This window comes from Rhodnius prolixus, unplaced genomic scaffold (genome assembly GCF_049639745.1).
Source record: "Rhodnius prolixus isolate KJV_2025 unplaced genomic scaffold, Rpr scaffold_11, whole genome shotgun sequence".
Lineage (NCBI taxonomy): Eukaryota > Metazoa > Arthropoda > Insecta > Hemiptera > Reduviidae > Rhodnius > Rhodnius prolixus.
The window spans coordinates 17,748,957-17,776,843 of record NW_027411625.1 but is presented as its reverse complement, the minus strand read 5'-3'; the positions used below and the strand labels follow the sequence as shown (position 1 = coordinate 17,776,843).

At 32.5% G+C, this 27,887-nt stretch overlaps 1 protein-coding gene across 2 annotated transcripts; it reads left to right on the top strand.

Annotated features, from left to right (window-relative positions):
• Positions 1-1,530: 1,530 nt before the first annotated feature.
• LOC141459456 (zinc finger CCHC-type and RNA-binding motif-containing protein 1-like) lies at positions 1,531-23,204 on the top strand. Of its 2 annotated transcripts, XM_074138569.1 has the most exons (5): positions 1,535-1,906; positions 14,454-14,565; positions 15,219-15,416; positions 22,259-22,351; positions 22,993-23,204. In XM_074138569.1, exons 1-5 carry the CDS (start codon positions 1,779-1,781, stop codon positions 23,092-23,094), a joined length of 633 nt encoding a protein of 210 aa, XP_073994670.1. In that variant the 5' UTR covers positions 1,535-1,778; the 3' UTR covers positions 23,095-23,204. The 2 variants fall into 2 exon arrangements, with proteins under 2 accessions (XP_073994671.1, XP_073994670.1); XM_074138570.1 differs by lacking the exon at positions 22,259-22,351 and having other exon boundaries at positions 1,531-1,906.
• Positions 23,205-27,887: the final 4,683 nt, after the last annotated feature.

Here is a 27,887-nt window from a genome sequence, read left to right as displayed (position 1 = left end):
AATACATATAAAAGGTCCAAACATTGCATTAAAATAAAATGAATCTTTAAAAACTAGTCTACATGTTCTTTTTTTAATTGCCATGAATTTTGAGTCAGGTCTAGAAGCAGGAACTAGATGTTAAGTCCGAGATGCTTGCTAGCCGAATTTGCCTCTTAGGCTGTCGTTGGGTACTTAGTTCTGAGCGAGGATAAATACTCGCAGTTTTTTAAATAATAAACGATATTTGAATTTATCCCGCAAACCTCTTTTGATCACAAAAGGCACACTTATTGTAACAGGCAACCTGGCCGCAGATCATGGCCCGTATCAGACCGAGAACCCATGCCGACTTAAACTGGCTTTATGCCTTTTTTATGTGCACTATAAACTCCGAACACATTAGCGCAGAGGAATCATTTACTGTACACACTGTAACGAAAGGTAGGAAACTTGTTCTACTTGTCGGTTACTTTGCAAACGCTGTTTTACGATATATAATATATGACATCTGATACCTTAGAGACCAGAGGAAGTCATGCACAAAAACGTCTGGTGGGAAAAACTCTGGATGTTGTATAAAAAAAAGAAGAGATTTCTGTTGCCAGAACTATGAAAACTCGGCACTTTAAAGCTGCAGTGCCAGAAGAATAGTACCCCTCCCTAGTTCTAAAATAATCTAATCTACGAAAATCCCGCCAACCCTGTTCCCATTAAAGTCAAATTTTCTTGGAAAAATGTTCCTAATAAACATTGTCGATTTATGCAAAAAGCATCAAGTTGAAAAAAAATTCGGAGTTGATTTCACAAAAATAAAAAAATAAAAACAAATTAATAAAGATCTACAAAGGGAAGGGATTAGCTCAGTGGTTAGCAAACTGGGATCCCACTTGGAGATCCTTTGTTCGAATCCAGCTTCCGGCCCTTAGATTTTTCTCTTTCTAGGAGCTACTTACCGTTCACTGTCCGTTGATTGTATAGTTTTTCGCAACAAGAGATCCTGCCCACACCTTATCAAACACAACCACTAACTGGACACTATGACAATATCAACGGGCAGCAAAGAATCATGTATTGTCCAGCTTAGAAAGATTAGTAAAACATACAAACACAATGCAATTCACAAAACCATTATCTTTAAATTCATTCCGTATCACTCATACACTGTTCCGTAAATCTCAACAAAACATTGCAGTATTTAAAAAAAAAAATGCATAAATACACGAGATATTGCATCTAACCTACAATAGTAGGTAAATATAATTTTAAGATTCGACTAATTTACTAAGTCATTACCGTCACATTTTCATCAATATTTAATTTAACAATTATTTTCTCAGTTCAAATGAACTAGGTACAATTCAGTGTTTCTACTTAAATTCACGCGCCCCCTCGTATAAAATACACTAACTTCACAATTCTAAAACATTACCTATGCACATAACATATAATATAGCAAATACCTAATAAATACCCTTAAATGAATAATAGAATTAATTAATTTTAATTCAATATTTTTACAAAAATGTTTTACTGATCATTAACGTTTTAAATAACACATTAACCATGTAACCTCCCTCACAGTTAAATTCGAAATCCAGCAATTGTAATGTTAAATGAACCACAAACGATGCATGAAAATCTTCGTCCTATGAAGAATGCCAAAAACTTTCATACTGAAATAGATAAAAGCAGCATACGTGATTAAACTAGTTTCAGAATTTATAACAAACAGTCAAATTATTAAACATTATAATATTTCTAAATATTAGAGACTTATATTTTTGTAAGGGACCAAAATGACACTTGCACTGTTAAATCAAAAATATTGCCCTGCATATAGTACAGTCTATATTTCTAACTTGGATTATTACCTGACCCACAATGATATGCATCAAATTTTTGGCAAATTTGGATCAATAGCTAGGTAAGAAATGTTATTTTGTTAATGGCATGTTTGAATCAAAATAATTTTTTAGCAATATAATATGGTGTTAAGAAGTGAATAGCCGCCCTTCAAAACAAACTGAAAAGTATTATACTTTATAACTTTTTAAAACCATTTCTTGGATTCGTAATTAAGAAAAAAATGCACTCCAGTTTCAGACAAAGTATTGCTAGTCGAAACCATCTTGTTATAACAAATCTTTTTTAGCGTTTGAATAAACAAAATAACGCTGAGCCTTCTAAAAAAAAAAGCTACATAATTAACCGACAAATTAAAAAAGAATTAAAGATAAACTTGTACGAAAATACTGTTCAGGGACTAAATTTAAGCTTAATAACATGTATTTAAAATCAAAGAATGTAGAAGAAGCTGATGGAACTTCATTAGTTATAAAAATTGATCATTTCACTTATACACCCGTTAATAAGGCATCTTCTTGCCTTAAGTCCATTATATTCTTTTTAGAATTTTCACTCAATTCAGACTGTATTCTAATCTGGCATTATGGATCTCCCTCTTGTCATTTTCGTTAGCTGGATTAGTTTTCTGTTAATTTTCAGTTTCGCATTATCGCTGTATAGAATTGCATGAACACCTGGTAAATGTTGACACAATGCTTTATTGGATTTTCTAGAATTTGCCACCTTTGAAAAATTATTTGTCTGGAAAATTCAAAGCCCTTTGCTGTTGAAAGTCTCTCTTGTCCAAATACTACCCCTAAAAAAAAAAAAGATACAGCAACGTATACACAGCCTAGAAAAAAAAGTGCAGACCCGAACTTGAGTCACTTAAAATTCGCAGCTGTCCGAGCTAATCTAACAATAATCTAAAGGAGCAACAGCCTAAGCTCTTCCATTGTCATGTTCCCTCCAAAGATCGTGTACCTAATCTCTATGAATGAACAATGAAAGGGTTTTTCTTCCCCTAACTCTTGAACTCCACCAAATGGATCTAGATGGTCCTTTACCTAAAGATTTCTTCTTAAACTAGTGTCTGGTAATATATTCATCCAAGAGTCTGCGAGATGTTCACGAAAAAAAAGATTAACTTAATGTCAGCTCTAATCGGTCATATCCGCATGTTATACTGCAAATATCCCACCGAGCTCGTCCATAAAAAGGTAGATTGCCCTTGAAAGGGTGTAGGAAGCTAGAGTGAATGTGTCCACAGATACATCAAGTTTGGGAACAATAAATGTGAGATTTCTTTTATTACCCTCTAATTTGGCCAACCTATTTACATTCCATTTCTTGAAATACTCATATAACCTGGTACTCAGACTAGAAGTATATCCTTGACTAAAGTAACGCTTTCTAACCTCCAGGAACATTTACACCAATTTTGGTAAAAAAAAAAAGAACTTTCTTTAGCGCAGCCTGACTGTCGAGCAGTTTCGAATTCTTTTTGAAGCAGTGTTTCTTACCCCCTATCCAAAATACAACTCAGATCATGAAAAACTGTCTAAGTAAATATGAATTTATTTATACAAAGGCACTGCCAAGTGATTTCCTATCTGAAAAAAGGTCGCTGCTGCAGACCATCCTCCATTCTGGAACCGTATGTATACAACCTGAGATAACCGACGCACTGGACTAACCCATCGTTTAAGTTTCAAGTATTTAGTCTTGACCCATTAGATTTATTAATACAATTTATTTAATTAACTAATATTTAGTTAATTTATTTTGTCTATTTTTCATTTTATTTTTTTTTAACTTGTATGATGTATGTAAATTTCATTCCCTGCTACATCCTAAAAGCAGAAAATAAATACATATTTATTTGGTAAATCTTAGGTGGTATAGGTATTTTCAGCCCAGACGGCTTGTGTTGTACTGTTTTCTTGTTTTTTTTTAAGTCAAAAATATTGAAATTCAGCAGGGGTCAGAGAAAGACAATTTTATTATAATAATGTGAAGATTGAAACTGTTAGCCAATTTATATTCTTAGGTGTACCTTTTTTAAAAAAATGGTCTATTTAATCAGGCTTCCCAGAGCTTCATTTGTAAATCTAATGTAGCATCTAGGGAGTTGTTGTCTAGCTCCTGTACGGTGAAAATCGTGTCTCGTTGAACTGTTGTTTTCTATGTTCCACTTTGAATTTTGTGATGAAAATTTGTACAAGTAGTTTTGTGTATGTAATGAAAATTTGGTGAAAAATTGGGAGAATTTTAACGAACAGATTTTCTTTTACAAGGAAATCCATCTTCAAAATTTCTTACGTCTTTTATGTTTGGACTCAAAGTTTAAGAAGTTCGTGCTGTGGTAGGGGTTGGTGGAGAAGTTGGCTACGCCCAAAGTAAGCAGATGAAGATACATGAGACAGTGGTGGGAATCGTGATAAAAGATAAGTTAAATCTTATTGGTTAACTATACGATTTGTGTGTATGTGTAAGTGGGGTAAAATCTCAAGGTCACTGAAGTAGCTGAATTTACTTAGTAACATTTCTTATCGGTCTCTGCATTGGGAAACATCCCTTTTTAGGAAAAAAAAGAAGAAGAAGAAAAATATATATATATATATATTTTCTATATAATATATTATATTATATTATAGTTTGTATTATATGCTCATCAAATATAAACAAACTTTTTGCCAGGTCCCTTCTATTTGAGTTTATAAGAATACGAGGATGCCAAGGATGCCGCTACCAATGGAGAACTCTTAACAATAAAAATTCCATTCCAAGATTTCACCTCAACTATTAGATCTTCCATAACAGAAAAATGGCAAAAACAGTATAACAATAACAAAGAGAAAGGAAGATTCTATAAACTTTTATTCCCCAAGTTAAAGAGACGCCCGTGGTTTGCTAAAATGTCAGTTAGTAAATCAACAGTGACCAGTATATGCAGAATACGAAGCAATCACCTTATATGTAGAGCCTACTTGAGTAAGTTAAAAATAGTTAACTCTCCGCTATGTCCCAGATGTGGGGTTTGGGAAGATCTAGAACATGCGATGATGATATGCCCGTACTATGGAACTGCAAGAGACCCTCTCTTTAATATAATAACTAAACATGAAACATGTCCCTTCAATTATAATAGAATAGAATAGAATAGAAAAGAAATTTATTATTCTGGGACAATTGTCCCCTAAGAATAAATACAGGTACAAATAGAGGCCTTAATAGTTTGGCCTGTGATTATAGAGAAATTAAATAAATAAATAAATATTTACAAAAGTGAAAATGAAAGTAAAAATAAAATAATAAAACAGCAGAAATTAAGGAAATGAATTAAAACAATTAGAATTTCGGAGGAAGCTGAATAGAAAGGAGATAACTGAATAGACGGGATTTAAAGATGGATAGGGTAGGAGCATGGCGGACAGATGAAGGCAAGGAGTTCCATAGAGAGGTAGCACGTATGAGGAAGGACTTGTCAAAGGATGAGGTACGGTGAGAGGGAATATAAAGATCAGATGAGCGAGATCTAGTGTTACGGGAATGGATGGAGGATTTAAACTTAAGGAGTTGAAAAATATAGGAAGGCCTTTGAGACTGGATGACTTGAAAAAGGAAAGAAGCCAAAAAATATTGGCGGCGATAGACAGGAAAAAGCCACTTCAACTCATCGTAGCAGTGCGAAATGCGAGAGTCTCTGGAAATGCTGAAAATAAATCTTATGAAGCAGTTCATGAGGCGCTTAAGCTTAGCTTCAATATCACCAGATAGACCGCCATACACTAAACAACCATAGTCGAAATGGGGGAATATAAGAGAGGAAACTAGGAGTTGCCGGGTCTTAATTGGAAAAAGGTGGCGGGAACTATTAAACTGCTTAAGGATATGGATGGAACGGCGAGAGATTTGGGAAACATGGTTTTTCCAGGATAGGTTTTGATCGAAAGTGATACCAAGGTTTTTCACAGAGGGACAATATTTTATTGGGGTATTGTAAAGGAAAAGATTAGGAAGAGGAGCCAATGATTTAAGGAGTGGGTTGGAGCCAATAACAATAGCTTTGGTCTTTTCTACATTCAGGGTAAGCTTATTGTTCGTGGCCCATGCTGAGATGTTATTGAGGTCTTCTTGAAGTTTAAATACAGCTTCAAACAAATCCGACGGGGAAAAGGATATGTAAATCTGAAAATCATCAGCATAGAGGTGATACTGGGAATGAGAGATGGAAAGAGGAAGGTCATTGATGTAAATTGAGAAGAGGGTGGGAGATAGGGAAGAACCTTGAGGTACACCGCGTGACAAAGGAAGAAGTGAAGAAGGATTACTATCGGGAGTGACAACGAATTGGGAACGATTAGACAGGAAGGATTGGAACCAACGGAGGGTGCTATTGGAAAAAGAGAGGGATACAATCATTTTAAGCAAGAACATAGAGGTATTAGAAGCAATAGTCACTTTTTATATGAATTATAAAAAGAGTTTTATATACAATAATAATACTAATAATTAAAACTTCCCTAAAAAAAAAAAAATCTTACTAACGTAAATGGCTATATAGTGTGTAAGCTAATGCAAAAAAAAAAAAAAAAAAAAAAAAGAATACGAGACCGTAAATAAACAATATCTATTGTTTATTGGACCCTAGAGATTATTCGAGAGACTGGCTCTTCCATTATCTTACTTTGGAGTTATTGCGAATTAAAAAGGTGTGCCAACTTCTAACTATAAACTGAAATATTTCGTATTTAGCTGGTTCACATTTAAGCAAATTAATTTAATTTATTTTTCGTAATAAATTTATTTTAATTAATTATACACCTAAAAATTACTTTAAAATGCCCAAAGATCAGAAAGAACTGTCCAAATTTGAGGAAAAGCTTCTGGCTGAAATTAAGGAAATGAGAAGCGGTATTAATTCATTAAATGACAAATTTGAAGCTCTTTCTAGTGCTTATGTAACCTGTAAGGAAGAGTGTGAATCTCTGAAAAAGGTAGTTTCTGACCAGTCCACTAAAATAAAATATATTGAGAAACAATTAAAAAGAAAGAACTTAATTTTTTGGGGAATACCAGAAATTAAGGATGAAACGAACGTAAGATTAGAGGAAACCATGATTGACCTGCTGCGAGAAAAATTACAAATTGAATTGTTGCCTATTGAAGTATCTTCTATAAGAAGATTTGGTAGACCAAGAGATCATATTAGGCCAATTTGTATGGAGTTGGTCAGTGAGAAGAGAAAAATTGAAATATTAAAAAGTTCTTCTGGCTTTAAAGGCTCTAAAATGGGTGTTTAATTAGATTTTCCTAAAGATGTGGCAGAGGAAAGAAAGAAGTTGTAACCTTTTTATGAGAAGGCAAAACAGGAAGGGCATAAGGTGGAGATGATTGGTGACAAGCTTTTGCTAAGGAATAAACTGTATTTACTCTCAGACTTGAAAGAAGATCGAAACCTATCTGCTGGTACTGTTTTGGGAATGAATAATCTAGTCAAGCAGTCAGATGCCAAGAGGGAAGATGTTTCTTCTCCTTTGAAGAATCCTTTGCATTTAAATCTTAGGTCTCATTCTCGAGATAAAGCCTCCTCATCTTAGCAATCACCATGTGGAAGAACTAGGGATCTACAGGTAGTACTTTGGAATATTCAGGGATATAAAACTTTATTGGATATGCAATCTTTTCCAGTAGTAGATATTTTTTGTTGTGTTGAGACATGGTTAGTGGATAAGCCTCTTAACTGCCCACCTGTTTTGAATGGTTTTCAATTAGCAGCTTTCTCAGGAGCTGTCAAGGAGAAGAGTCGGGGTAGAGCAAGTGGGGGGCTTATGGTTTTTGTTAGAAGTGCGTTATTTAAATTTCTTATTTTAGATCAATCACCATGGTGATTATTATTAAATTTATTTCAAATATTTTTTCTTTTATTTTAGTTTTGGTTTACTTTAGACCTACTTTAGATCTAAATGTTGTCTTAGATTTATTTGAAGTAACTTTACAACAAATTTTGCCCTTTCACAATTGTATGCATTTAATTGGGGGAGATTTTAACTGTAGAGTGGGCAGTTTACAAAATAATGATGAAGAGTTATTTAATATGTAAAATAATGAAATAAAAATAAAATGCGGGAGAAAACACACAATAACTAAAACACATAAACCATAATAATAATTTACTAAATACTCATAAGGGTTTGAATAAACACAAATTAACCTAAATATAGTTTATTCACATAAGTCATAAGGCATAACATTCATAAAGCATAACTTCCATAAAGAGTGACCAAACTCAACTCTACTCAACTAAGGAATGTCTCCAACTACCTGCTACCCTTAACGGTCAGCCCTTCTCTTACACCCTCTACAGGGTTGCCAAATATCATACATTCCAATACATTCAAATTTACTACAAATAATACATTTCTTTCAGCTGAGCATGGGTCTTGTGATAGAATCTGTAATAGTAAAGGTACTTCTTTGATTGAGTTTATGGAATTAAATTCTTTTGTGTTAGTAAACGGTAGAACGCTTCGTGACACGCCCTCTCAATTCACTTATGTTAGTCCGCAAGGACAGAGTGTTGTAGATTTAGTTTGGATTGACAGTCTGCATTTAGCTGAAGTAAGGGATTTAGAGGTCCTCGATATTGTATCTGGATCGGATCACTTTCCTGTTATAGTCAGTTTAAATTGTGTCATAGTTAGTGATACAAGCTCGCCACGCAATTATGATCCTAAAAGTTCTGTAAAAGTGATTGCCAGGGATAAAGATAAAGCTGATGTGTTTATTAATTGCTTATTGTTTTCGCCCAGAATATGTATTAATTTTGATAAAGAAACAATAAATTCTATTTACGAAAATTTGTACTCAGCCTTAATGGAATCTGCTAGCCAAACTGGTATGTTTTCTACCAAGCTGATCAGAAGGGATGTTACTGTAACTCATATGAAAAATCTTTGGTATGACGAAGAGTGTAAGAAAATGAAGGTTAAAGTTAGGAAACTTTTACGATTTTGTAAACGCGCCAATTTTGTGCATTTCTTGAAATTAATTTATTTAGATACTAAAGCAAGATATAAAAACTTGATTAAATATAAAAAACGATCTTTTCAAAAATCTTTACTAGATAGTATTGCAAACATAAAAGACACTAGGACTTTTTGGGGAACAATAAATAAGTATAGGTTTAGACCAGCGTTATGTTCATTTATTAGTGTTGACGCCTGGGAGAATTATTATAAATTGATTTATCCTTTGAGGATTTATGGTAGTACCCTATTCTTCGGTGTCGGCCATCCTATACTGGACGCTCCAATTACTCATGACGAAATTATGAAAAGCATTCAAAAATGTAGAAGTGCTAAAGCTCCTGGACCCGATCAAATCTCAAATGAATTTTACAAACACCTTCCTCAAAACTGGCTTTTGTATTTGGAGGTTCTGTTTAATAAAGTTTTTTCTAGTGAGGTTCTCCCGCTTAAGTGGTTTCAAGTTTCTCAATTTATGCTGTACAAAAAAGGAGATAAGTTTGATTTAGGTAATTATAGAGGCATTTGTTTAGCTAATTGTATTCTTAAGATATTCATGCAAATTATTTTGGACAGACTGTTAAAATGGGATCAAGAGGTTGCAGTAATTCCAGAATGTCAAAATGGTTTTCGACTGGGTCGGGGATGCAATGATATTTTTGTACTTAGTACAGTGATTCAGTGTCATCTAAGATTGCCAAAAAGGAAAATTTTTACTGCTTTTATTGATCTTAAAAGAGCATTTGATTCTCTGTCCCACTCTAAACTATTTCACAAGCTTCACTCTGCGGGAATTTCTCCCAAAATAATTAACATATTAAGGAACTTGTAAAAGAAAATGCCTCTTTCAAAATTAAGGTAAATGGCAATTTTACTTCTGAATTACCTCTGTCTGAAGGGGTTATGCAGGGGGAGGTCCTTAGTCCTTTTCTTTTCTCGCTTTTCATTGCGGATATTGAGTGCTTTTTTCGGGAAAATAACGCTCGGGGTATTAACATAGATGGTAAATCTGATGTTATCTTACTCTTGTATGCAGACGATATGGTTATTCTTAGTGACTCTCACATTGATTTGAACAAAAAATTAGATATTTTAAAGAACTACTGTGTTTTGAATGGCTTAAAAGTAAATACTGATTTATACAAAAAGAGAAAAAAAAATTCAAAGTTGGGCGTTTTTCAACGTTTCGCTTTTTCGTACACTTTTTGACGATCAACCCTTATACAACTGTCCTACCGGACAGTTTTAAAAAGTCAAAAATTGTAATTTTTCACAAGTGAAGACTGAGGGCTGAAAGGTATAAGTTTTTTTATGATGATGTGATGCTAGATACTGTAGGTAACTTTGTCTATTTGGGCGTGCAATTCAACCTATCTTCTTTGTTTTTAGAGACTGCCAGGTCAGCAATTGGCAAGGCAAATATCGCTGCCGGATCAGTTATAAATATCTTAACAAAATCAAAATGTGATAGTTGGGTCTCGAGAGTGAGAGTATTTAATGCTATAGTTTGAAGTGTAATGTTGTATGGGGCTCAAGTCTGGAGTCTAAGATACGTCGACTTGTTGGAGAGGGCGCATCTGAACTTTTATAAGCGATTGTTCCAATTATCTCGAAACACCCCCGATTCTATTATTAGAACTGAATTCGGTATAACTCATGTGTTGCTGCAAATTGTTAAGATTACTATCGATTGGATTAAAAATATATTATCTATGGAGAGCACAAGATTGCCGCGTATCTGTTTTTTTAGACTTTCGGAGTTGAGTACTGCTCCTGTGAAATATAACTGGTTTCTTCAGTTGAGAGTTTTGTTGGGCAAATATGGTGTTTCTTTTGAAGCGTCTGATCTCAATGGACTCTCTGCTGGAGAAATAGTTTCAAAACTTAATACTAATTTGCTCCAGTTGGACAGGCAATCTCTTGAATATTCCCGGTTTAGTGATATTTACAATAGCCTACCACTCTTGGCTGGAGTACCTCAAGAGTATATTAATATAAGACAACCCTTTAGGGTAACTAGGGTGATTGCTCAGATGCGAACTTCTAATAAATATTTTATCAAAATATCTTTACAGAAATCCATGCATATCATAAATTGTAAATTGTTGTGCACAGTTTGTGATATGCACGTAGAAGAGGATTTCTTGCATCTGTTTGCTGTTTGTCCTCGTACATGCCTCCATAAGGATTTATTATTTCAAAAGTAATCTGCCCTCTGATGTACAAAGAGGTCTATTAGAACTAATGTACAGTTGCGAAAAATCAAAATTACTTATTGTATATAATTACGCGTTTAGTGTATTAAAGTTAAGGTCATTTTTACTAAACGAATAATTTCAGTTGTTAAAGTTTTGTTTTTGTGTTTTAAACAGGTTTTATATTTTTTTGTTTCCTTTAGACAGAATCTGTAAATATTATTTTACTGTTTTTATTACTTTTTGTTTGTTTGTTTTAATTTCATTAATGATATTGCTTTTATTTTACTTTTATTATCAAGTTTTATCTTTTTTTTTTTTTTTTTTTTTTTTTTTTTTTTTTTTTTTTTTTTTTTTTTTTTTTTTTTTTTTTTTTGGCGCATCAACAGCTGAGGTCATTAGCGCCCGGAGCTTTTTCCAGTGCACTGCCGGCCTCCGGACAGTGTTCTCTCGTTATAGACAACACTGTCCATCACCAGACAGTGAGCTGTAAGAAGCTCCTAGGAAGAGAAAATCTAAGGGTCAGCTGCTGGAAAGTTTTATCATTTAATTTAATTATGATATGTATGTAATTTGTTTATGGAAACTCCGTTTGTAAAAGGCTCAGGCCTTAGAGACAAATGAATAAATAAATAATAAATAAATAAAATAATGTAGCATCTAGCTCGGCAGTCCATAAGTAAAGGAAAATTTAAGAAATGGGATTCTCAAATTTATTTGTTTGATTCAATAGTGAAAAATACATTATTGTACTGTGCACCTGTATGGGCGCTCAGGTATTGAGAAGATTTGGAAAGAGTACAGTTAAATTTTTACAAAAGCAGAATAATAATAATTTTTCTCTTTCTCGCGGCACTCCGGGATATTTGATTCGTTTGGAAACAGGGCGTCTAAAAATTCATTTTTCAATTTTCAAAGCTTCCTATCTATCAAATCTATTATTCAAGATTTTGACTTGTGATTCCGATAATCATTGTAAGATCTGTGTCCTACAACTATTTTCATTTCATGACAAACCTAAAAATCTTTCAAAGTATAACTGATATTCACAATATTGATATTTTTTCAATTTTACAAGTAGAAAATTCTGCTTCTCTAATATACTTAAAAGATAAATCATCCATTAACTTGATATTAGAAAAATATAAAAAGCATTTAATTAGCTCTGATTTCGATCGCATGGTGGGTTCTAATTTCGTTACTTTTACAAAGTGCTCTTATTTAAATCATCAAATATGCCAATCCTATTTATCCGATCAATTTTTATTTCAAGCAGTTAGATTATTTATACAATTTAGAATGGCAGGTCCTCATTTACTTTTAAAATATAAATATAAAATTACTTTTAATAAAATTAAACACAGAATAGACTCTAAAAAAATTTGAACACTTTGTGACGATGAAAAACATGAGAATATGACTCACTTGTTTTTAGAATGCCCTGTGTATTCTGTTTTCAGGAAAGATTTAAATGTCAACAATCAAGAGGTAAATAAGGAAATGAAAGGAATAGCCAATAATTTTGATCAGAATAATATCTATAGAGTCTTTAGGTATTTAAAAAATGTTTTAAAGCTCCGATCATTTTTATTAAATGAATAGTACAGGAAGATCAGTTAGGCACAAGTAACCATGATAGTATTCAAGCTTTATTCCAGTTTTAATTTTATTATTATTATGATTATTATTTTGTTCTCTCTTTTCCGTAAGTTTTGTATATCAGTTATTGAAGTGCTAGTTTTATTTCTATTGTAGTATTGTTTTTTAGTTATTTTGGAAATTTTATATATACAAAAAAAAACTTCTTTGTAACAGGTTGTAACCTATAAACAAATAAATATTATATATATTAAAACTGTCCGGTAGGACAGTTGTATAAGGGTTGATCGTCAAAAACTGCACGAAAAAGCGTAACGTTGAAAAACACCCAACTTTGACAATTTTTTTCTCTTTTTCTATAAAAGATAAAATTCCCAAATTTTCTTTAAATTATAGGGCAAACCCTCCTTTATAACTCTAATTTTTTCGTAATAACTTAGATCTAATAGATTTCTAGAAAAAAGTTATCAAAAACTGGAAAAAACGACATTTTCAGAAAATCTTCTTGTTGTTGTTGTTACCTTTTTTGTAAACAACGTAGCGCCTAAACGCGCGAACCGATTTTCATGAATGAGGTGTCATTCAAACTACATATTATTACCAATATTTCTATAACGCTTAGTCCGATTTTGATAAAATTCAGCTCGAATAAGTGGTTAAAGCTCCTCTACGTGGCTGTGAAGTGCCATCATGCTTTTACACCTACTAAGAGGAAGTACTGCAATCGTTAAAATTATCAATGAGTGAAGCGATTTAAATCAATGAATTGTCGTTCGATTAAAAAATCTTTGCCTAGAAGTACTGTAATCGCAGTTTATTTTTCTTACTCCTCTTAAAATGAAGTACTGAAATCGCAGTTTAATTTTGCTATTTACGTACAAATACCTTCCTATGTTATTCAAAACGCTTTTTCAAAAAAATTTGTTATTGATGATGGTTTGGGGGACCGCAACTATAATCATTCTTTAAAAAGATCTCTCCAGTGGTAGTTACGGTTCCGACTTAACACCTTATCAGGTTATAATGATAGAATTGCTTATTCCAAATTTTAAAAAAATCTGTAAAGCAGATATGTAACTTTGCAAAATAGACAAAAAGGAAAATCTATCCAAAAGGTACAAAAATCTCCTTAACAAAAACTTACAGTTTAAAATGTTAAGTATAAGGGTTGATTAAACGCCAAAAGGTACACAAATCAGCAAGCACCCAACATTTCATTAATTCTTCATTAATATTTAAGTTATTTTACTGCATTAATATTCATTAATATTTTTTAGAATTTATTAGATGACACAGACCCTTATGCTGGCCATTTTCGTCTACAAAATACATGTTCAAGTAGCACTGTAGATTGACTGTCATATCTAGTTATTTATAATAATCAAACTATTAATTACAGGTTAAAAAGAAAAACGTTATAAAAAATATAAAAATAATATAAATGAAGTGGCCAGCATAAGGGTCTGTGACATCTAATAAATTCTAAAAAATATTAATGAATATTAATGCAGTAAAATAACTTAAATATTAATGAAGAATTAATGAAATGTTGGGTGCTTGCTGATTTGTGTACCTTTTGGCGTTTAATCAACCCTTATACTTAACATTTTAAACTGTAAGTTTTTGTTAAGGAGATATATATGTTGTTTTTTTGAGAAAGCCGAAGTTCATAGGGTCTTGGTCCCTCCACACGGGTCAGTGTAAGTTAATGATTGACCTCAAAATTGCCAAAAATGCATGATAAAAAGGATTAATTTAATTGGATTCTAATATTGTGTTCATGATTTTATTTTTATGCTAGAGTGACAGTGCTAAAAGACAAGAAAACCAGGAGAAGTCGTGGTGCGGGTTTTATTCAATTTCTGAAGCCAGAAGATGCAGCCAAATGCATCAGAGAGACTGATCAGAAGAAGGTTACATTTTAATATACCATATTTTGCGCTAATTATTCTTATAAATAATCATTTCAGGAAATACAAAAAGTTTGATGTGAAACGAAGCAAAATTTAATAATATAAACTAGAGTGTAACAAAAGTCCCTGCGTTTTATTCTGTTCAGTTTTCTTTGAATTCTCAAAGCTTAGCTTGCCCTGTTTACTATAAAATTTGTATCAGCTAACGATTAAATTTTCAGTTTGAGTGGGTACCAGCGTCATTCGTTTTGAGCTAGTTCGCTAGTTCATATGAGCTTGTGCTCATCTGAACTTACCCTATTCAGCTACTACGCTTGTCTTTTCTTCGTAGACTCCCACTTGGTCTCTCCCTTTCGTTAATCCAAAGGCAGAGTAAAAGAGTAAAAGACAAGTGCTTTGAAGAAGAAAAGACTAGGCTGATCTCTTCAAATCAACTTCCTCAAAAATGGGGGTTTTATTTTTGAGCTTTGCCCTCACCCAGTTTTATTTACTGCAGCTATTTTGAACTGCTGGTACGGAGAGGGCATGGAATTTTGATTCTCAGAAGAGTGAATGTACAACAATTTTTTAATCAAAACAAAGGTGATTAACACAGAGACTTTTGTTATATCTTATTATTATTGGTATTATTGAATTTATTTAAATTTGAATAGATCTTTGGAAGGATTGTTAAGTGCAGTTTGGCAGTGGACAACGGTAAAACTGGCGAATTCATCAAACGGAAACGTTACATTGACAAACGATATTGCTACGAGTGCGGATCAGAAGGTCACCTGAGCTACAACTGTCCAAAAAACATGCTCGGCCCTAGAGCTCCAAAGATACCGAAAGGTTCGTCACGATCGAGACATGTAAGTTCCTTCTTAATAGCACTAAGCCTTTACTATTTTACGAACAACTGAGTAATAAATGTAGTTAGCTTTATAACCGGCAGTTAGCAATAGCTTTATATCCGGCAATTAGCAATCAGTGTATTCTTTTGAGCACCAGCATAATGTTACGAATAATTACTCAAAATGGTTATTAATTAAATGTTTGGTAATGTGTAACACATACCTCAATATGAAAAATGAGAAATGATATTTTCAAAAGCGAAGAATAGATGTTGTGAGCCATTATAAATATATAGGAATTGCGATTACCTCCAAGTAAAATTTTAAAGTAAACTTGAAAGAAAAAGTATCGGAAGCTAAACTTGGGCTCAATATGCTTCGGAAACAGTTTATGGTAAACAATAATTTGAACATTGGTTCAAAAATTTGTGTTTTTAATACAGTCAGCCCCTCCATGGTATGCTATGGAGCTCAGGTTTGGGAAGAAATCTATTGTGAGAAATTTGAAAAGTTGTTCCGATAGTTTTTTTTAAATTGTTTAGGCTGCCTATTTTGTACCATCTGTGTTTACATACAATGAGACTAATTACGTATATGCCAATTTTCACTCACATAAGTTACACCTGAATTACATTGTTAATATTTTTTGGGCTGAAGATATAAATAGATTGTTGGATAACAACGCAAATAATGTAAGCAGCTGGGACAGATATTCCGTCTTCTTTGTGATCGAATTCAAATTGAGTTTAAGGAGAGTATAAAGGCTTATGATCAGTATCCCATTTATACAGTATTGAAATTAACTTGGGTGCAAATCATTATCTACAGTGTAACATTCCATTTGACCATATGGGATGGATAATGAGGGCGAGGGCTGGGACGTTGAATTTAGGGCGGCAGTCTGATCCACAGTTTGATGATAATCCCAAACATAGTAGTTATGCGCTGATACTCTTTGGGTAATACATAATAAATTAGATAAAACAAAAAAAAAAAACAAAATTCTTACTGAATTAAATAAACAAGAAATTAAAAAATAATAATACAAGGAAAGAAATCAAAACATACATAGGTAACAAACAGACAATAGAAACATTGAATAAATCTTCGATAATAAACAGAAATATTAAAGTGAACTTTATACATGAATATATAATTCAAATTTTTTTAAATATGACTGCGTCATAAAACTAAAATAATTTAATATTTAAAAATTAAAAATATTTAAAAGTAATAATTAACCTACCAATCATTTAAGACAAAACTTCTACATCTAATTGCCTGACTTACAAAGTTAAATATTCGATCAATATTTTTGACTGAAATGATTGTCAATAATTGTTGATAGCAATTAGGCAAAGACATTTTAAGATCATTACTTACTAGGAGATTGGTTCTAAATGGATTTAATGTAAGACACTCAAAGAGAAAATGCATTAAAGAGTCGGGCTTCATCATACAACAAATTATACAAATATTATTGTGAACAAATTCAAATTTACTGTTATTGAAATATAAAGTAAATTTTGCTCAATTGGCCAAACGTAATTGACTTATTTTTCTTATCTTTTTTAATGCTACAGTTAAAATTTAGATAATTCTCTCCGAATCCTTGTGAGCTTAGATTTCTATACACACAATTATATTTAGAACTAAATACTGACTCAATGTCTGTACTCAAATAGTTATTAGTTAATTTGGAGATAATATTTTTTATTTCAACTTAAAAATAAATTGGGTTTGTTGATAAAGACTTGTTTGTATAGCCAATAGATTGTAACTCGTATTTTAATTGAGAAACCCAGTTATAAGTATGATTGCTGCCTTTGGAGTCAAATTTGTAGAGTAAGTTAAGGAGAATTAAGGATAGTCTGTGGGAAGGCATGTTAAGAATTTGTATTATCAACTTTAGTATAGCTTTAATTATGTTTATTTTTAGGGTTTTAACCCTGCACTCGAGGCGGAAAAGATGGTTAGGATAGGTTTTAGGCAGATTATAGACCCATTTCAAAAACTGAAGTTGATGTTCAATAACATAAGCTTACCTATAAACCCAAATTTCTGATGAATACAACAATGTAGATTTGACTAATGAGTCCAATAATTTTAGTCTGGGTTTGTGACAATCAGCCTGAAGTTTACCAAGAGAGTGTTTTACAGCAACAGAAGCCATTCTACCTTTGGCAACAAAATATTTTGAGGCCTGAAAGTACTTTCCACTTGAGGTAAAGGGTACACCTAAATATTTTACGTTATCTACAGCATCTATGGTTTATTGAAATTTATCTCGATAAATTTTTTCAGACGTGAATTTTTTGAAAAATACATAACTTTAGTTTTTGTTGTATTAATGGGTAATTGGTTGAAAGAACAATACTCTTCAAACAATATTAATTTGTCTTTGACATCAAAAATAGAGTTCGCAAAAATTACGAAATCATCTGCGAAGCAGAGTAAAAGAATGTTGTGTTCATTGTCTAACTTTTGAGCGGTGGACATTCTTTTGAACTTGAAAAACTCAGTAAGATCTGAGAGAAATATATTAAAAAGTAAAGGAGACATTCTTTCTCCTTGAAGGATTCCAGAAGTTACTTCAATATCATCTGTGTGTCCGAGATACGTGGATACTCAAAGTTTGGCCTTGTCATACAGACTTTTAATTATGTTAACTATTTGGACCCTAAACCAATTTTCATTAGTTTGTTTACAAAAAAACATAAGTTATGGTTTATTGTATTGAAAGCGCGATTGAAATCGATAAATGTACCAAACAATGGTTCGTTACGGGCAATTTTTATGCCGATTAAAGAAGAATGAATGAAAAGATTATCTTGACATCCCCTTTTTTCTCTAAATCCTCTTTGTTCCTGAGGGATTTTTTGCTTATCATTAACCCAGTTAGAAAGTCTGTTTAACAGAGTTGTCTAGAAGAGTTTAGGCAGCGTATTGAGAAGAGCTATGCCCCGATCATTTTCAGGATTCTGGGTGTCTCCCTTTTTATGGAGCATTTTTAAATTAATTAATGACCAATCTATAGGAGTATTTTCACAGAGTAAAATGGTATTGAACATACTAAATATAGTGATGTCAGTTCGGAGGAAGGTTACAGTAATATTCGTATGAGATAGGATCCCTACTTGGTGATTTTTGTTTTTTGCATTTGACTAAAACTAATTGCAATTCTTCTGAAGTAACAGGAACTTCTAGATCAATATTTGAATTCACAAAACGGAAATCAGGCAAAGAGACGATGGGTATAGGTTTGTAAAAGCTTTTAAGATAGTCATATCACGTCGATAAGAAGGTTTGGGGTTGGACATTTACCTTAAAGGATATCTCGCGGAATTCGGCACAAGATTCTTTTGCATTTTGAGTGTTAACGATTTTATTAATCTTATTAATGGAAAATTCTTTTTTCTTTGACTTAATAAGTTTACGGTATTTGCTGCGCGCTTCTAAATACTGAGACATAATTTCATTTTCAAAGTTGGATAATTTACATATCTGGAGTAAGTTTACAACACATCTTTGGCCTGCCAGCAGTCACTGTCAAAACCAAGCTTTTTTTTAGGTCGCGGGCTTGAGTATGAAATAGGTTTAACCATTTTCAAGACCAGCAGTTTGGGCAATAGCTATTCTTAGAAGATACAATAAATACAATTTAATTTGAAATACAATTAATTTGGATCACTATTAGAAAAATAAATATGGTTAGATTGTTCCATTATTTTAAAAAAAGATTCTTTATAATTTGTTCATTCCACGCATATTTAATCTGGAAAGGGAGAGTTTCCTCAGAGTGGGCTCCATTCTGAGTAGCTAGAGGGGTATTTAAGTTCAGAACGCAGGCAAAATTATCGTGTGCGGGAAACAAAGATGTAATCTTAAAATTATTATAAAACGTCCACAAATGATCAACAACACTAGCACCCTGATGACCCAGGAATGTAAATTGAGCTGGGAAATCGTCAACACTACGGCCATTAAGAATAAACATTCCAGTTTCTTCCATTAATTCAGCTAGTATCAAAGTAAATGTGTTCAAAGCTATGTATAATCTTTTGGTTAAGTTACTTGAAATGGACACTTTGCGCCTGCCACGTATATTCTGTCCAGGTGTAAATCATTTCAAAAGAAAAATCCTAATGATTGGATATTGTTAATAAGGGAAACAATGGCCTCTATTGATTGCCTTGATATTTTCTTAACTGAAGACCCTAATATTCTGAAAACGGAAAGAAAATCTGTAGTAACAAAGCTTAATATAATTTAATTTAATTCTGTAGTAATAAAGCTTAATATGCTTAATATAAGCATAAATTTCTTTCCGAAGATGTAGAGAAAGTAATTAACTGCAAGTACTACTCGTATTAAATCTGGGCTGGCTGCAGTATAAATAAATTAAGAATTGTAAATCAGATCCGTCTCTGCAGAGTAAAAGTAGCGAAAATATATATTAATGGCCATACATACATTTTTGACAGTAATAATATATGTCTAGTTTGTAAGACTTAAGGGAAGCGATTCCATTCTGCACTTCTTGTTTGAGTGTCAAACCTATTCGCCTATTAGATCATTTTTCATTACTAAATATTATTGTCCAGCCGATCACAATACATTCTAAAGAACAGTTAAATTCCTTATATAACTTCTGTAAACAGGCTGCCAAAATTAGAAGTTTTGTTTTAGGAGATTGATATTTTACTTAATTTATTTTATAGTTTCTTCTTTTTTTTCATCTTTTTTTAGTACTTATTAAGAATATTTATATTTTGTTAGTTTGTTTTCTGTATAAGTATTTGTATCTTTTGTTATATTATTTGGTTTATATTATTTATTTTATGCTGTTAAATTGAGGACACGTTTTTCATTTTTTTTTTTCTTTAAGATTATTTCTTTTTCTTTGTACATGTATATGTAATTATTAAAAATTAAATTATAGGCCATCTCCATTGCTTAAGCAATTAGCTATGTAGCAATTAATAAATAAATAAATAAAAAATAAAAATAATTCAGCTAGTAATTTCCCTCGTTTATTTATAATTAAGTCTAACGATTTTCTTTAGGGATATAAGGAGGTATTTTATTTAGCTCTCCTAAACGTGAATTAAAATCTTGCCCCCCAGATGAAGTGGATCATTTCCATATACATAATCTGAATGTCATTTAATACTTCATGTATAGTTGCAGAATAACCATCAAACAATTTATTAGGTTTCCAGTATATTAAGCCTAAAATTAAAAATATATTATAAATTTGTAATCTAATAAAATGTAAACAAAATTCAGAGGGAGCCAAATCTGGACTCTAGGGAGGATGAGGTAGTCTCCCAACCCATTTTTTCAATAGTTTCTTGGGTCTCCTTGGCGGTGAAAGGGCGAGCATTGTCGTGTTTCTTTGAGATCCACGACGTTTTTCTCTCATTGCAGGCTTAACTTTGTTCATCAGCATGTCTGAGTAGTAGACACTGTTAATTGAACGCTGATCTTCCAAATAATCACAAAAAAAACACCTCGGACATCCCAAAAGATTTCCCGCTGATTGTTGTGTTTGAACTGTACTACTCACCTCCTTCAGAAAGCAAAAAACGGATCACTGAACATTGTTCAGCTAATGTGGAAACTTCAAGTGAATGTGCCATCGTTAAATGCAATTTTGAGATTACAAACAAACCAGTTTTTATTCGCCACCTGTTTTCAGCTGATCGCAGTGATGCCAACCTTAAGTCATGAAAGTACCAAACTTCTCTACAAACTGCTTCATTTCTACATCAACTTATTTCCTTCAAATTCTTGAATGACCTCGTATTTCATTGTTCAATTGTAAATCAGACTCCTCCAACGGTCAGTAACCACGATAGCTGTCTTTATAAAGTAATCGTTGTTTTAAATATTTGTCTTCCTTACTATAGAATAGCAGTAAAGGTCTCATTCAAGTACTGCAGAAAGTTCATCGAGAAGGAATAATTAATAAATTGACTCCCTTTACAGGAGTAAAAGAAAAACATCGATACTTCGATTTTTTTCTTGGACCAATTTTGTATTTTGGCCACAATTTAACCATTGAACATTTCTCTTAGGTTGTCATCTGCAAATCCACTTTCATCTCCCATTTTAAAAGAATTTTGTAGTTGGCAGCCTGTCAATGTGTAGTTCGAGCGGCACTGTTACATGTCTGCTTTTCATCTTTTTTTGCCGTATGGAATCTAGTTGGTCATGTCTTTAACACTTCCAGATAGTTATGCAACAATGCACCGTACTTAAGGGCGAATTTCACTCCACAGCTTTTCGTAAAAACGCTTCAACCTTACCTTTCTTTATTTCTAAGATTGAATTCCCGCTATTAAATTTAAAATTCAACGCTAGGCTAATTATACGGAGTGTATTAATCAAGCAAAGTGAAAACAAACAAAAATTGCATATGATTATGGGAGCAGTTTAGTAATACTTGTTTATAAACTAGGAAGGTCTGATATCCTCAGAGAGGGTCAATAGCAAGCATTGTCAGGTGACTGCTGTCTATGCTAAAGATGGTTCTCTTCGGATTTGTCTCCCTTAACCCAATCCTGAACCATGTTTTTCGAGCGACTAATGTTTCTTATGGTTTTATAAAAAGATTTCGGGCTAACTTTAAAAATGAGCTTCATAGACTAGATTCAAATTTTATAAGTAGATATTTACTAAAGAGTTCAGCATTTTTTAGGTTTTATTTCTTATGAATTTAAGTAAATACTCTCCTAAGATAGACGCTTGAGCTATCTTGTTGAGGAAATCCTGTGGGGAAAGCATAACAAAAAAAAACTTTATATAAAAGTAAACATTCATTTTTGTCTTTATCAACAATTCTTTCTTGATTTTAGAAATTTAAAAGAAAAATATCCTCTCAAGTAAGTGATGATTCTGAGGACGAAGATTCCGACGTAGAAACTCTAAGTCGCGCAATTCAGTTAGAGGTATTTTTTTCACATTATGTTTAAATATATAATTATGTGAATGTAAATTTTGATTAGAGAACTTTTATGGTTTCTTAGTATTTTACATATTTCATAACTTGTAAATATCATATGAATTTTACTAATCAGTTAATTGACTCACAAGATGTATGAAGTTTTACTGGAATTTAAGCCTTTGCGAATTAAGCCGAGTGTAGGTTCAAGCTGTTAAGAGTAGAATTCGTATGTTATCGCACAACTATAGCATCTAGGCCAAAGTGGATGACGCTCTGGTGGTTTCATCACAAATGCACAGCATCAGTAATTCACTCCAACATTTTTCTTCGAGGTACCTGATCTAAACCTTTGTTCTTGTTTAATCAGATAGTCGACATAAATTGACTTTTTCATAGCTTGGTGATAATAATTCGTTTGATAGAACGGTAATTACTCAAGCTTTAAAGAAGTATTTTTCATATTTTATGCCAGCATACGGCTGGATGCGGGGCGTAGGTAGGCACGACAAATTTTTTAATCGCATGAGTTGATAAAAGCACAAACTGGAAATGGGTTACTATTTAGAAACTTCTGGTTTTAAATATAATAAATAAATGAATAAAACTTTTTGCAACACCCTAACTCAACTTCTGCATATTTTACAGGCGGCCAAGTCAGCCTACGAAAACGTTAAAATCAACGTGAAAAGAATAAAAATCCGTCGAGATAATTACTTCAGCGACGAAGAAGAAAATTGGAGCACCTAAGACGCTAATGTACGCAGTTAAGTATTATATTTTATCTTTTTCTTTACTCTCAAATAATCGAACAAGTCATAAATTGAAAATTTAAATGTAATAAAGTTTATTTTTTGAAAGCACAGTGTATTTATTTACAAAGAGTAAAGTTTGGCAGCTGACAGGCCTGCTCTGCACACAGATGCAGAAACTGGAATAACACAGTTTAGGAGGCGCTAATGATCAAGCAGTCGATGCGCACAAAAAAAAAAAAAAAAAAAACGTGAACAGATTAATCGAAAACCTTTGATTATTTGAGGTACCGCATAATAACTTTCTCTTACTTTCTTGTTCATATTTATCATTACCGAGATGAGTTACCATTCTTCATTCCCACATTCTTTAACTATGTTTTCCTGTTTAATGGGAATTAGAGAGAAGATAAAATGTGTTCTTACCTGCTGTAGAAAACTGTTTACAGTAGATTTGCAAAAAATAGTTTAATCTTTATTTTTCGTTCTTTTGGATTAATGAATCAGTCACCAAAAAAGACGAACAATTTATCTTGTTAATTTTTTTCTTTCGTTCAAATAATTATGAATGTTTTTCAACCATCATGTAAACGTTCAAACAGTTTTACAACCGAAGAAAATGAGTTTGTAGTTTTATTAGAACTCAGAAGTTGCCGTTACATTGCGCGTTTGTCACATTGCACCCCATTTACGTTTCTAGTGATTGTGAAAGGCCAGAGGGTTTTAGAAAGTAACAACAGAAGAGCTGGAAGAATAATAAACGTGGTTACTACAAGATTGTTACTCTCTCCGATAAGTATTTTTTGGGTAAAATTTTAAAATAAATCTGGTTGAATGTTGTTTGGATAAGGAAAGTTAAATGTAATGATTTAAAAAATTAGGGCTTTTCTAAAAGTAATAAACACTAGGGACTTGTAATGAAGTTGCAGTTCTCTCACAACCTCTCCCTTAAGAATCAATTTTCAACAATAACTGAGATGAGTAAAAGAAAATTATGTGCCCATTAAAGTTTCACTTCCGGTCTACTTATTTTCTTTAAACTCGGAATTTTGGTAACTTACAATAAATTAGTGCAGAAATTCATCCCTCCCCTATACCAACAAAATGCCTCTAAACCAGCGGTTCCCAACCTGGGGTACGCAAAAAAAAAGTTATTATGCCGGAAAATATACAAATTATACAGATATATTATTCATGAGAAAAAAATTATACAGGGTGTACACGAAGGACTGGTCGAAACTTCGGGAGGTGATTCAACATCTCAATTGCAACAAAAAATTCACTTTGGCCCGATTCTCAATAGTGTCCAAGATATTTGCATTTTTAACTTTTCCGATGATATTCGCGTTTTTCGCCATAAAACGGCCGTAACTTTTCTATCCTTTATCCTACAATAAATCTGCTTATTCCGCACGAAAGAGCATTAAATTTCCTATAAATTTGCTTGGTACAGAGCCTCAAAACGATTCTTATAACTAGGGAACGGATTCGTATGTATTTACATATTTTTTTTCTAGGCAATTTACAGACGTTTTTCAACTAGAAGTATTCATACTGACACTTTTTAAGCCGTTTGAGTCTACTTTTATTTCACATATTTGTATGATATCGCATATTTATACATATTTGATTAAAATAAATAAATATTTCTACATATTTAATCAAAATATGTACATATTTTTTCATATTTTTCATTTTGGGCATATTTTTATAATTGGGAGGTGGTTGACAGGAACTGTGAACCACAGACAGTAGGGCACAGACTATAGGGCATAGGGAGAACATATCAAAGATGGACCGATTTGAGTGTCAATTGATGAAACCACTGACGTTGAGGGCAGGTATATTGCCAATGCAGTTATTGGAAAACTTGACAGTGATGCTGATGTGGATTCAAAGCCATTCCTTTTGAACTGTGAGGTTCTCGAAAAATGCAATCATTCCACCATTTAACGATTCTTCGATGCCTCAATGCATATCCTATGGCCCAGTGGAGTTTTGAACGAAAAAGTTCTTTTGTTTCTCTCTGATGCTGCCCCCAACATGGTCAAGGCTTGGCAATCTATTCAGGTATTTTATCCTAAGATAATTCATGTGACGTGTATTGCTCATGCCTTGCATCGAGTAGCAGAAACTGTGCGATCTTTGTTCAGTGACGTAGATTCCTTAATCTCCTCGGTTAAAAAAGTGTTCTTAAAAGCACCAAGTCGCATTAAAATGCTAAAAGAACTCTATCCAGACTTGTGCCTTCCACCAGAACCAATATTGACAAGATGGGGTACTTGGCTGGAAGCAGCTATGAAAACTACAATAAAATCAAGAATGTCCTTTCACATCTCGAAGACGAAGCAGTAGCGATAAATACAGCCAAGTCTTTATTCGAGAAACCTAATTTAAGGAACCTTGCATTCATTTCTGACAATTGCGTATTTCGTGCACAAGCCATTACCCAACGTGAGTCCCAAAATGTTCGACTGACAGAAAACGGTGTCCAACGTTAAAAAAAGTCATCGAAAAGGTGGAAGGAATACCTGGGAGTAAGAGAGATCTGATCAGATCAAAACTGGTAAAAGTACTGAGCAAGAACAAAGGGTGGGAGACCATCTACCAGATTTCTGATATTATCAGTGGAACAGAAGTCACCTCAGAACATCGTGTACCCTTTACAACCAACGAGATAACTTCTTTCAGCAAGGCACCTATAACATCTGTAGATGTTGAACGATCTTTTAGTCGTTACAAGTCCATCTTACGCCCAGATCGTCGTCACTTTACGTTCCAACATTTGAAATTTCGAAGAGTGAAGTTTTCAAAATTGAAAATTTAACATCTTTTTATAAATAGTAAAAATGTTCTTTATTGTATAAATCATTATAACTTGTAAAAACCAATTATTTTGTTCCTAATAAATTATTATAAATTGTAAAAATGTTCTTTTCTTGTATAAATAATTATAACTTGCCCCCCCCCCCAAAAAAATCCATTTTCATAAAAAAAAATGTCCATTTTACTTAAATATTCCAGAAAATATTTTTAAAAAATCACATATTTTCCACATAATTGACGAAAATAAATGCATATTTTAATTAAATATTTGGCATTTTTAAATACATAAAAATCCGTTCCTTACTTATAACAATGACATTTTTTACTTGAATGTCTAAAAATTTCGTTCTCGTAATTTTAGTTAAAATTTTTAACTGCATTTTTTCAATGGTTAATGAATCTAGGAGTCACATAATTTCAGAAAAAGTTGCGCATTTATTGAGCTTCAAGATCATATGATTTATTTTGGTTTTTAACAAAACCCTACCCCGAACTGAGGGGTGTAAATGCAGAAAACTGGGATTTTGCGTAACCACTTTTCATTACTAATTTACTCAATTATCAATTTTTACCATTTTAGTTTTTCACAATTATTATTTAATAAAACGCAAGTAAAAAATAAAGTAGCAATAAAACACAGAAGTGAAAAAGTACAATAGGCAAGTGCCTAGTTAAAATTGCTACAAAAATCGTTCGAACTATTCAAACAAGGAAGTGGGAAAGAATTATGGCAAATTTTTAGTTTCTTGACTACAATTGTTTGTGCAACATATTTTAACGACATAATGGAGGTTTTTTTTCATCAAAGTTAATTAATAATAATTCAAAACTAATCAATTTTTGGAGAAGGAACAAAAAGAATATAACCATTTTATTTTTGAATTATTATTAATTAATTAACTTTGATAAAAAAAACCTCCATTATGTTATTCAAATAAGTTGCACAAACAACTGCAGTCAACTACTGCATTTTATTGCTACTGTATTTTTTACTTCCGTTTTATTAAATAGTAATTGTGAAAAGTTAAAAATGCAAATATCTTGGACACTATTGAGAATCGGGTCAAAGTGAATAGAATATTTTTTGTTGCATTTGAGCTGTTGAATCACTTCCCGAAGTTTCGACCACTCCTCCGTATACACCCTGTATAATAAATGATTCCTACAACTTAATTACAAAATTATTATAATAAAACTGAATAACATATAAATTGACAAGAATTAAGAACTCATTCGATACTTCAGTATTTTTTTTAAAAGTAAATATATTTAGGTATATATCAAAAATTATTAAATGATTTCTTGAAAATGTAAAAATGTCGAAAAAATGGTGCTTTAGTTTTGACTAATATTACACATGGCTCGCATATAATTTACTTCTCCTTTATTAACGCTTTGCTGTTTCAATTTACGACCCCTGCAATAGTTATTGGTTTGAAATGTTTACCTATTCATAAATGATATTTTTAATAGGGACATATCATATGTATATGTTCTTTACAAGACACATTACGTTCAGATTGTTTTGCTGTTAATTTAAAGTTACAATACGTAAAATCAAGAATACGATTATTTATTTTTTTTATTTATATTTATATATATATTAGGGGTACACACTAAGGAAACAATCAGGTAAAAGGGTACACTAATGAAAAAAGATAAGGAACCGCTGCTCTAAACTGATTTTTTTTTTTTTTTGCCGAACGTTTCTAATGAAAGTGATAGATGTAAATGTAATGACCACTTCCAATGAGGTGGATTCAACCTATTGCAGATTATAAGGGTAATATATACAAGTGAACGACAATTCAGGTAAAATAAAATTGGCTAAGAAACGCATGTCCAAACGAGTGGTTACTTCAGAGTAAATCTTGCAGACACCAAGTATTTGGGGGAGTTAGGAGGCTAGGAGTATTTCTCGTCGCCGGTCCTTTTGGGCTATATTGCCGGTGCGCTGGGTTCAGC

Excerpts from the sequence above, each read along its gene's own strand:
- LOC141459456 (XM_074138569.1), top strand. The coding sequence starts at position 1,779 with ATGACACTTGCACTGTTAAATCAAAAATATTGCCCTGCATATAGTACA. Across the intron at positions 14,566-15,218 it reads GAGAGACTGATCAGAAGAAG|ATCTTTGGAAGGATTGTTAA; the intron begins GTTACATTTTAA and ends AAATTTGAATAG. Across the intron at positions 22,352-22,992 it reads GTCGCGCAATTCAGTTAGAG|GCGGCCAAGTCAGCCTACGA; the intron begins GTATTTTTTTCA and ends CATATTTTACAG.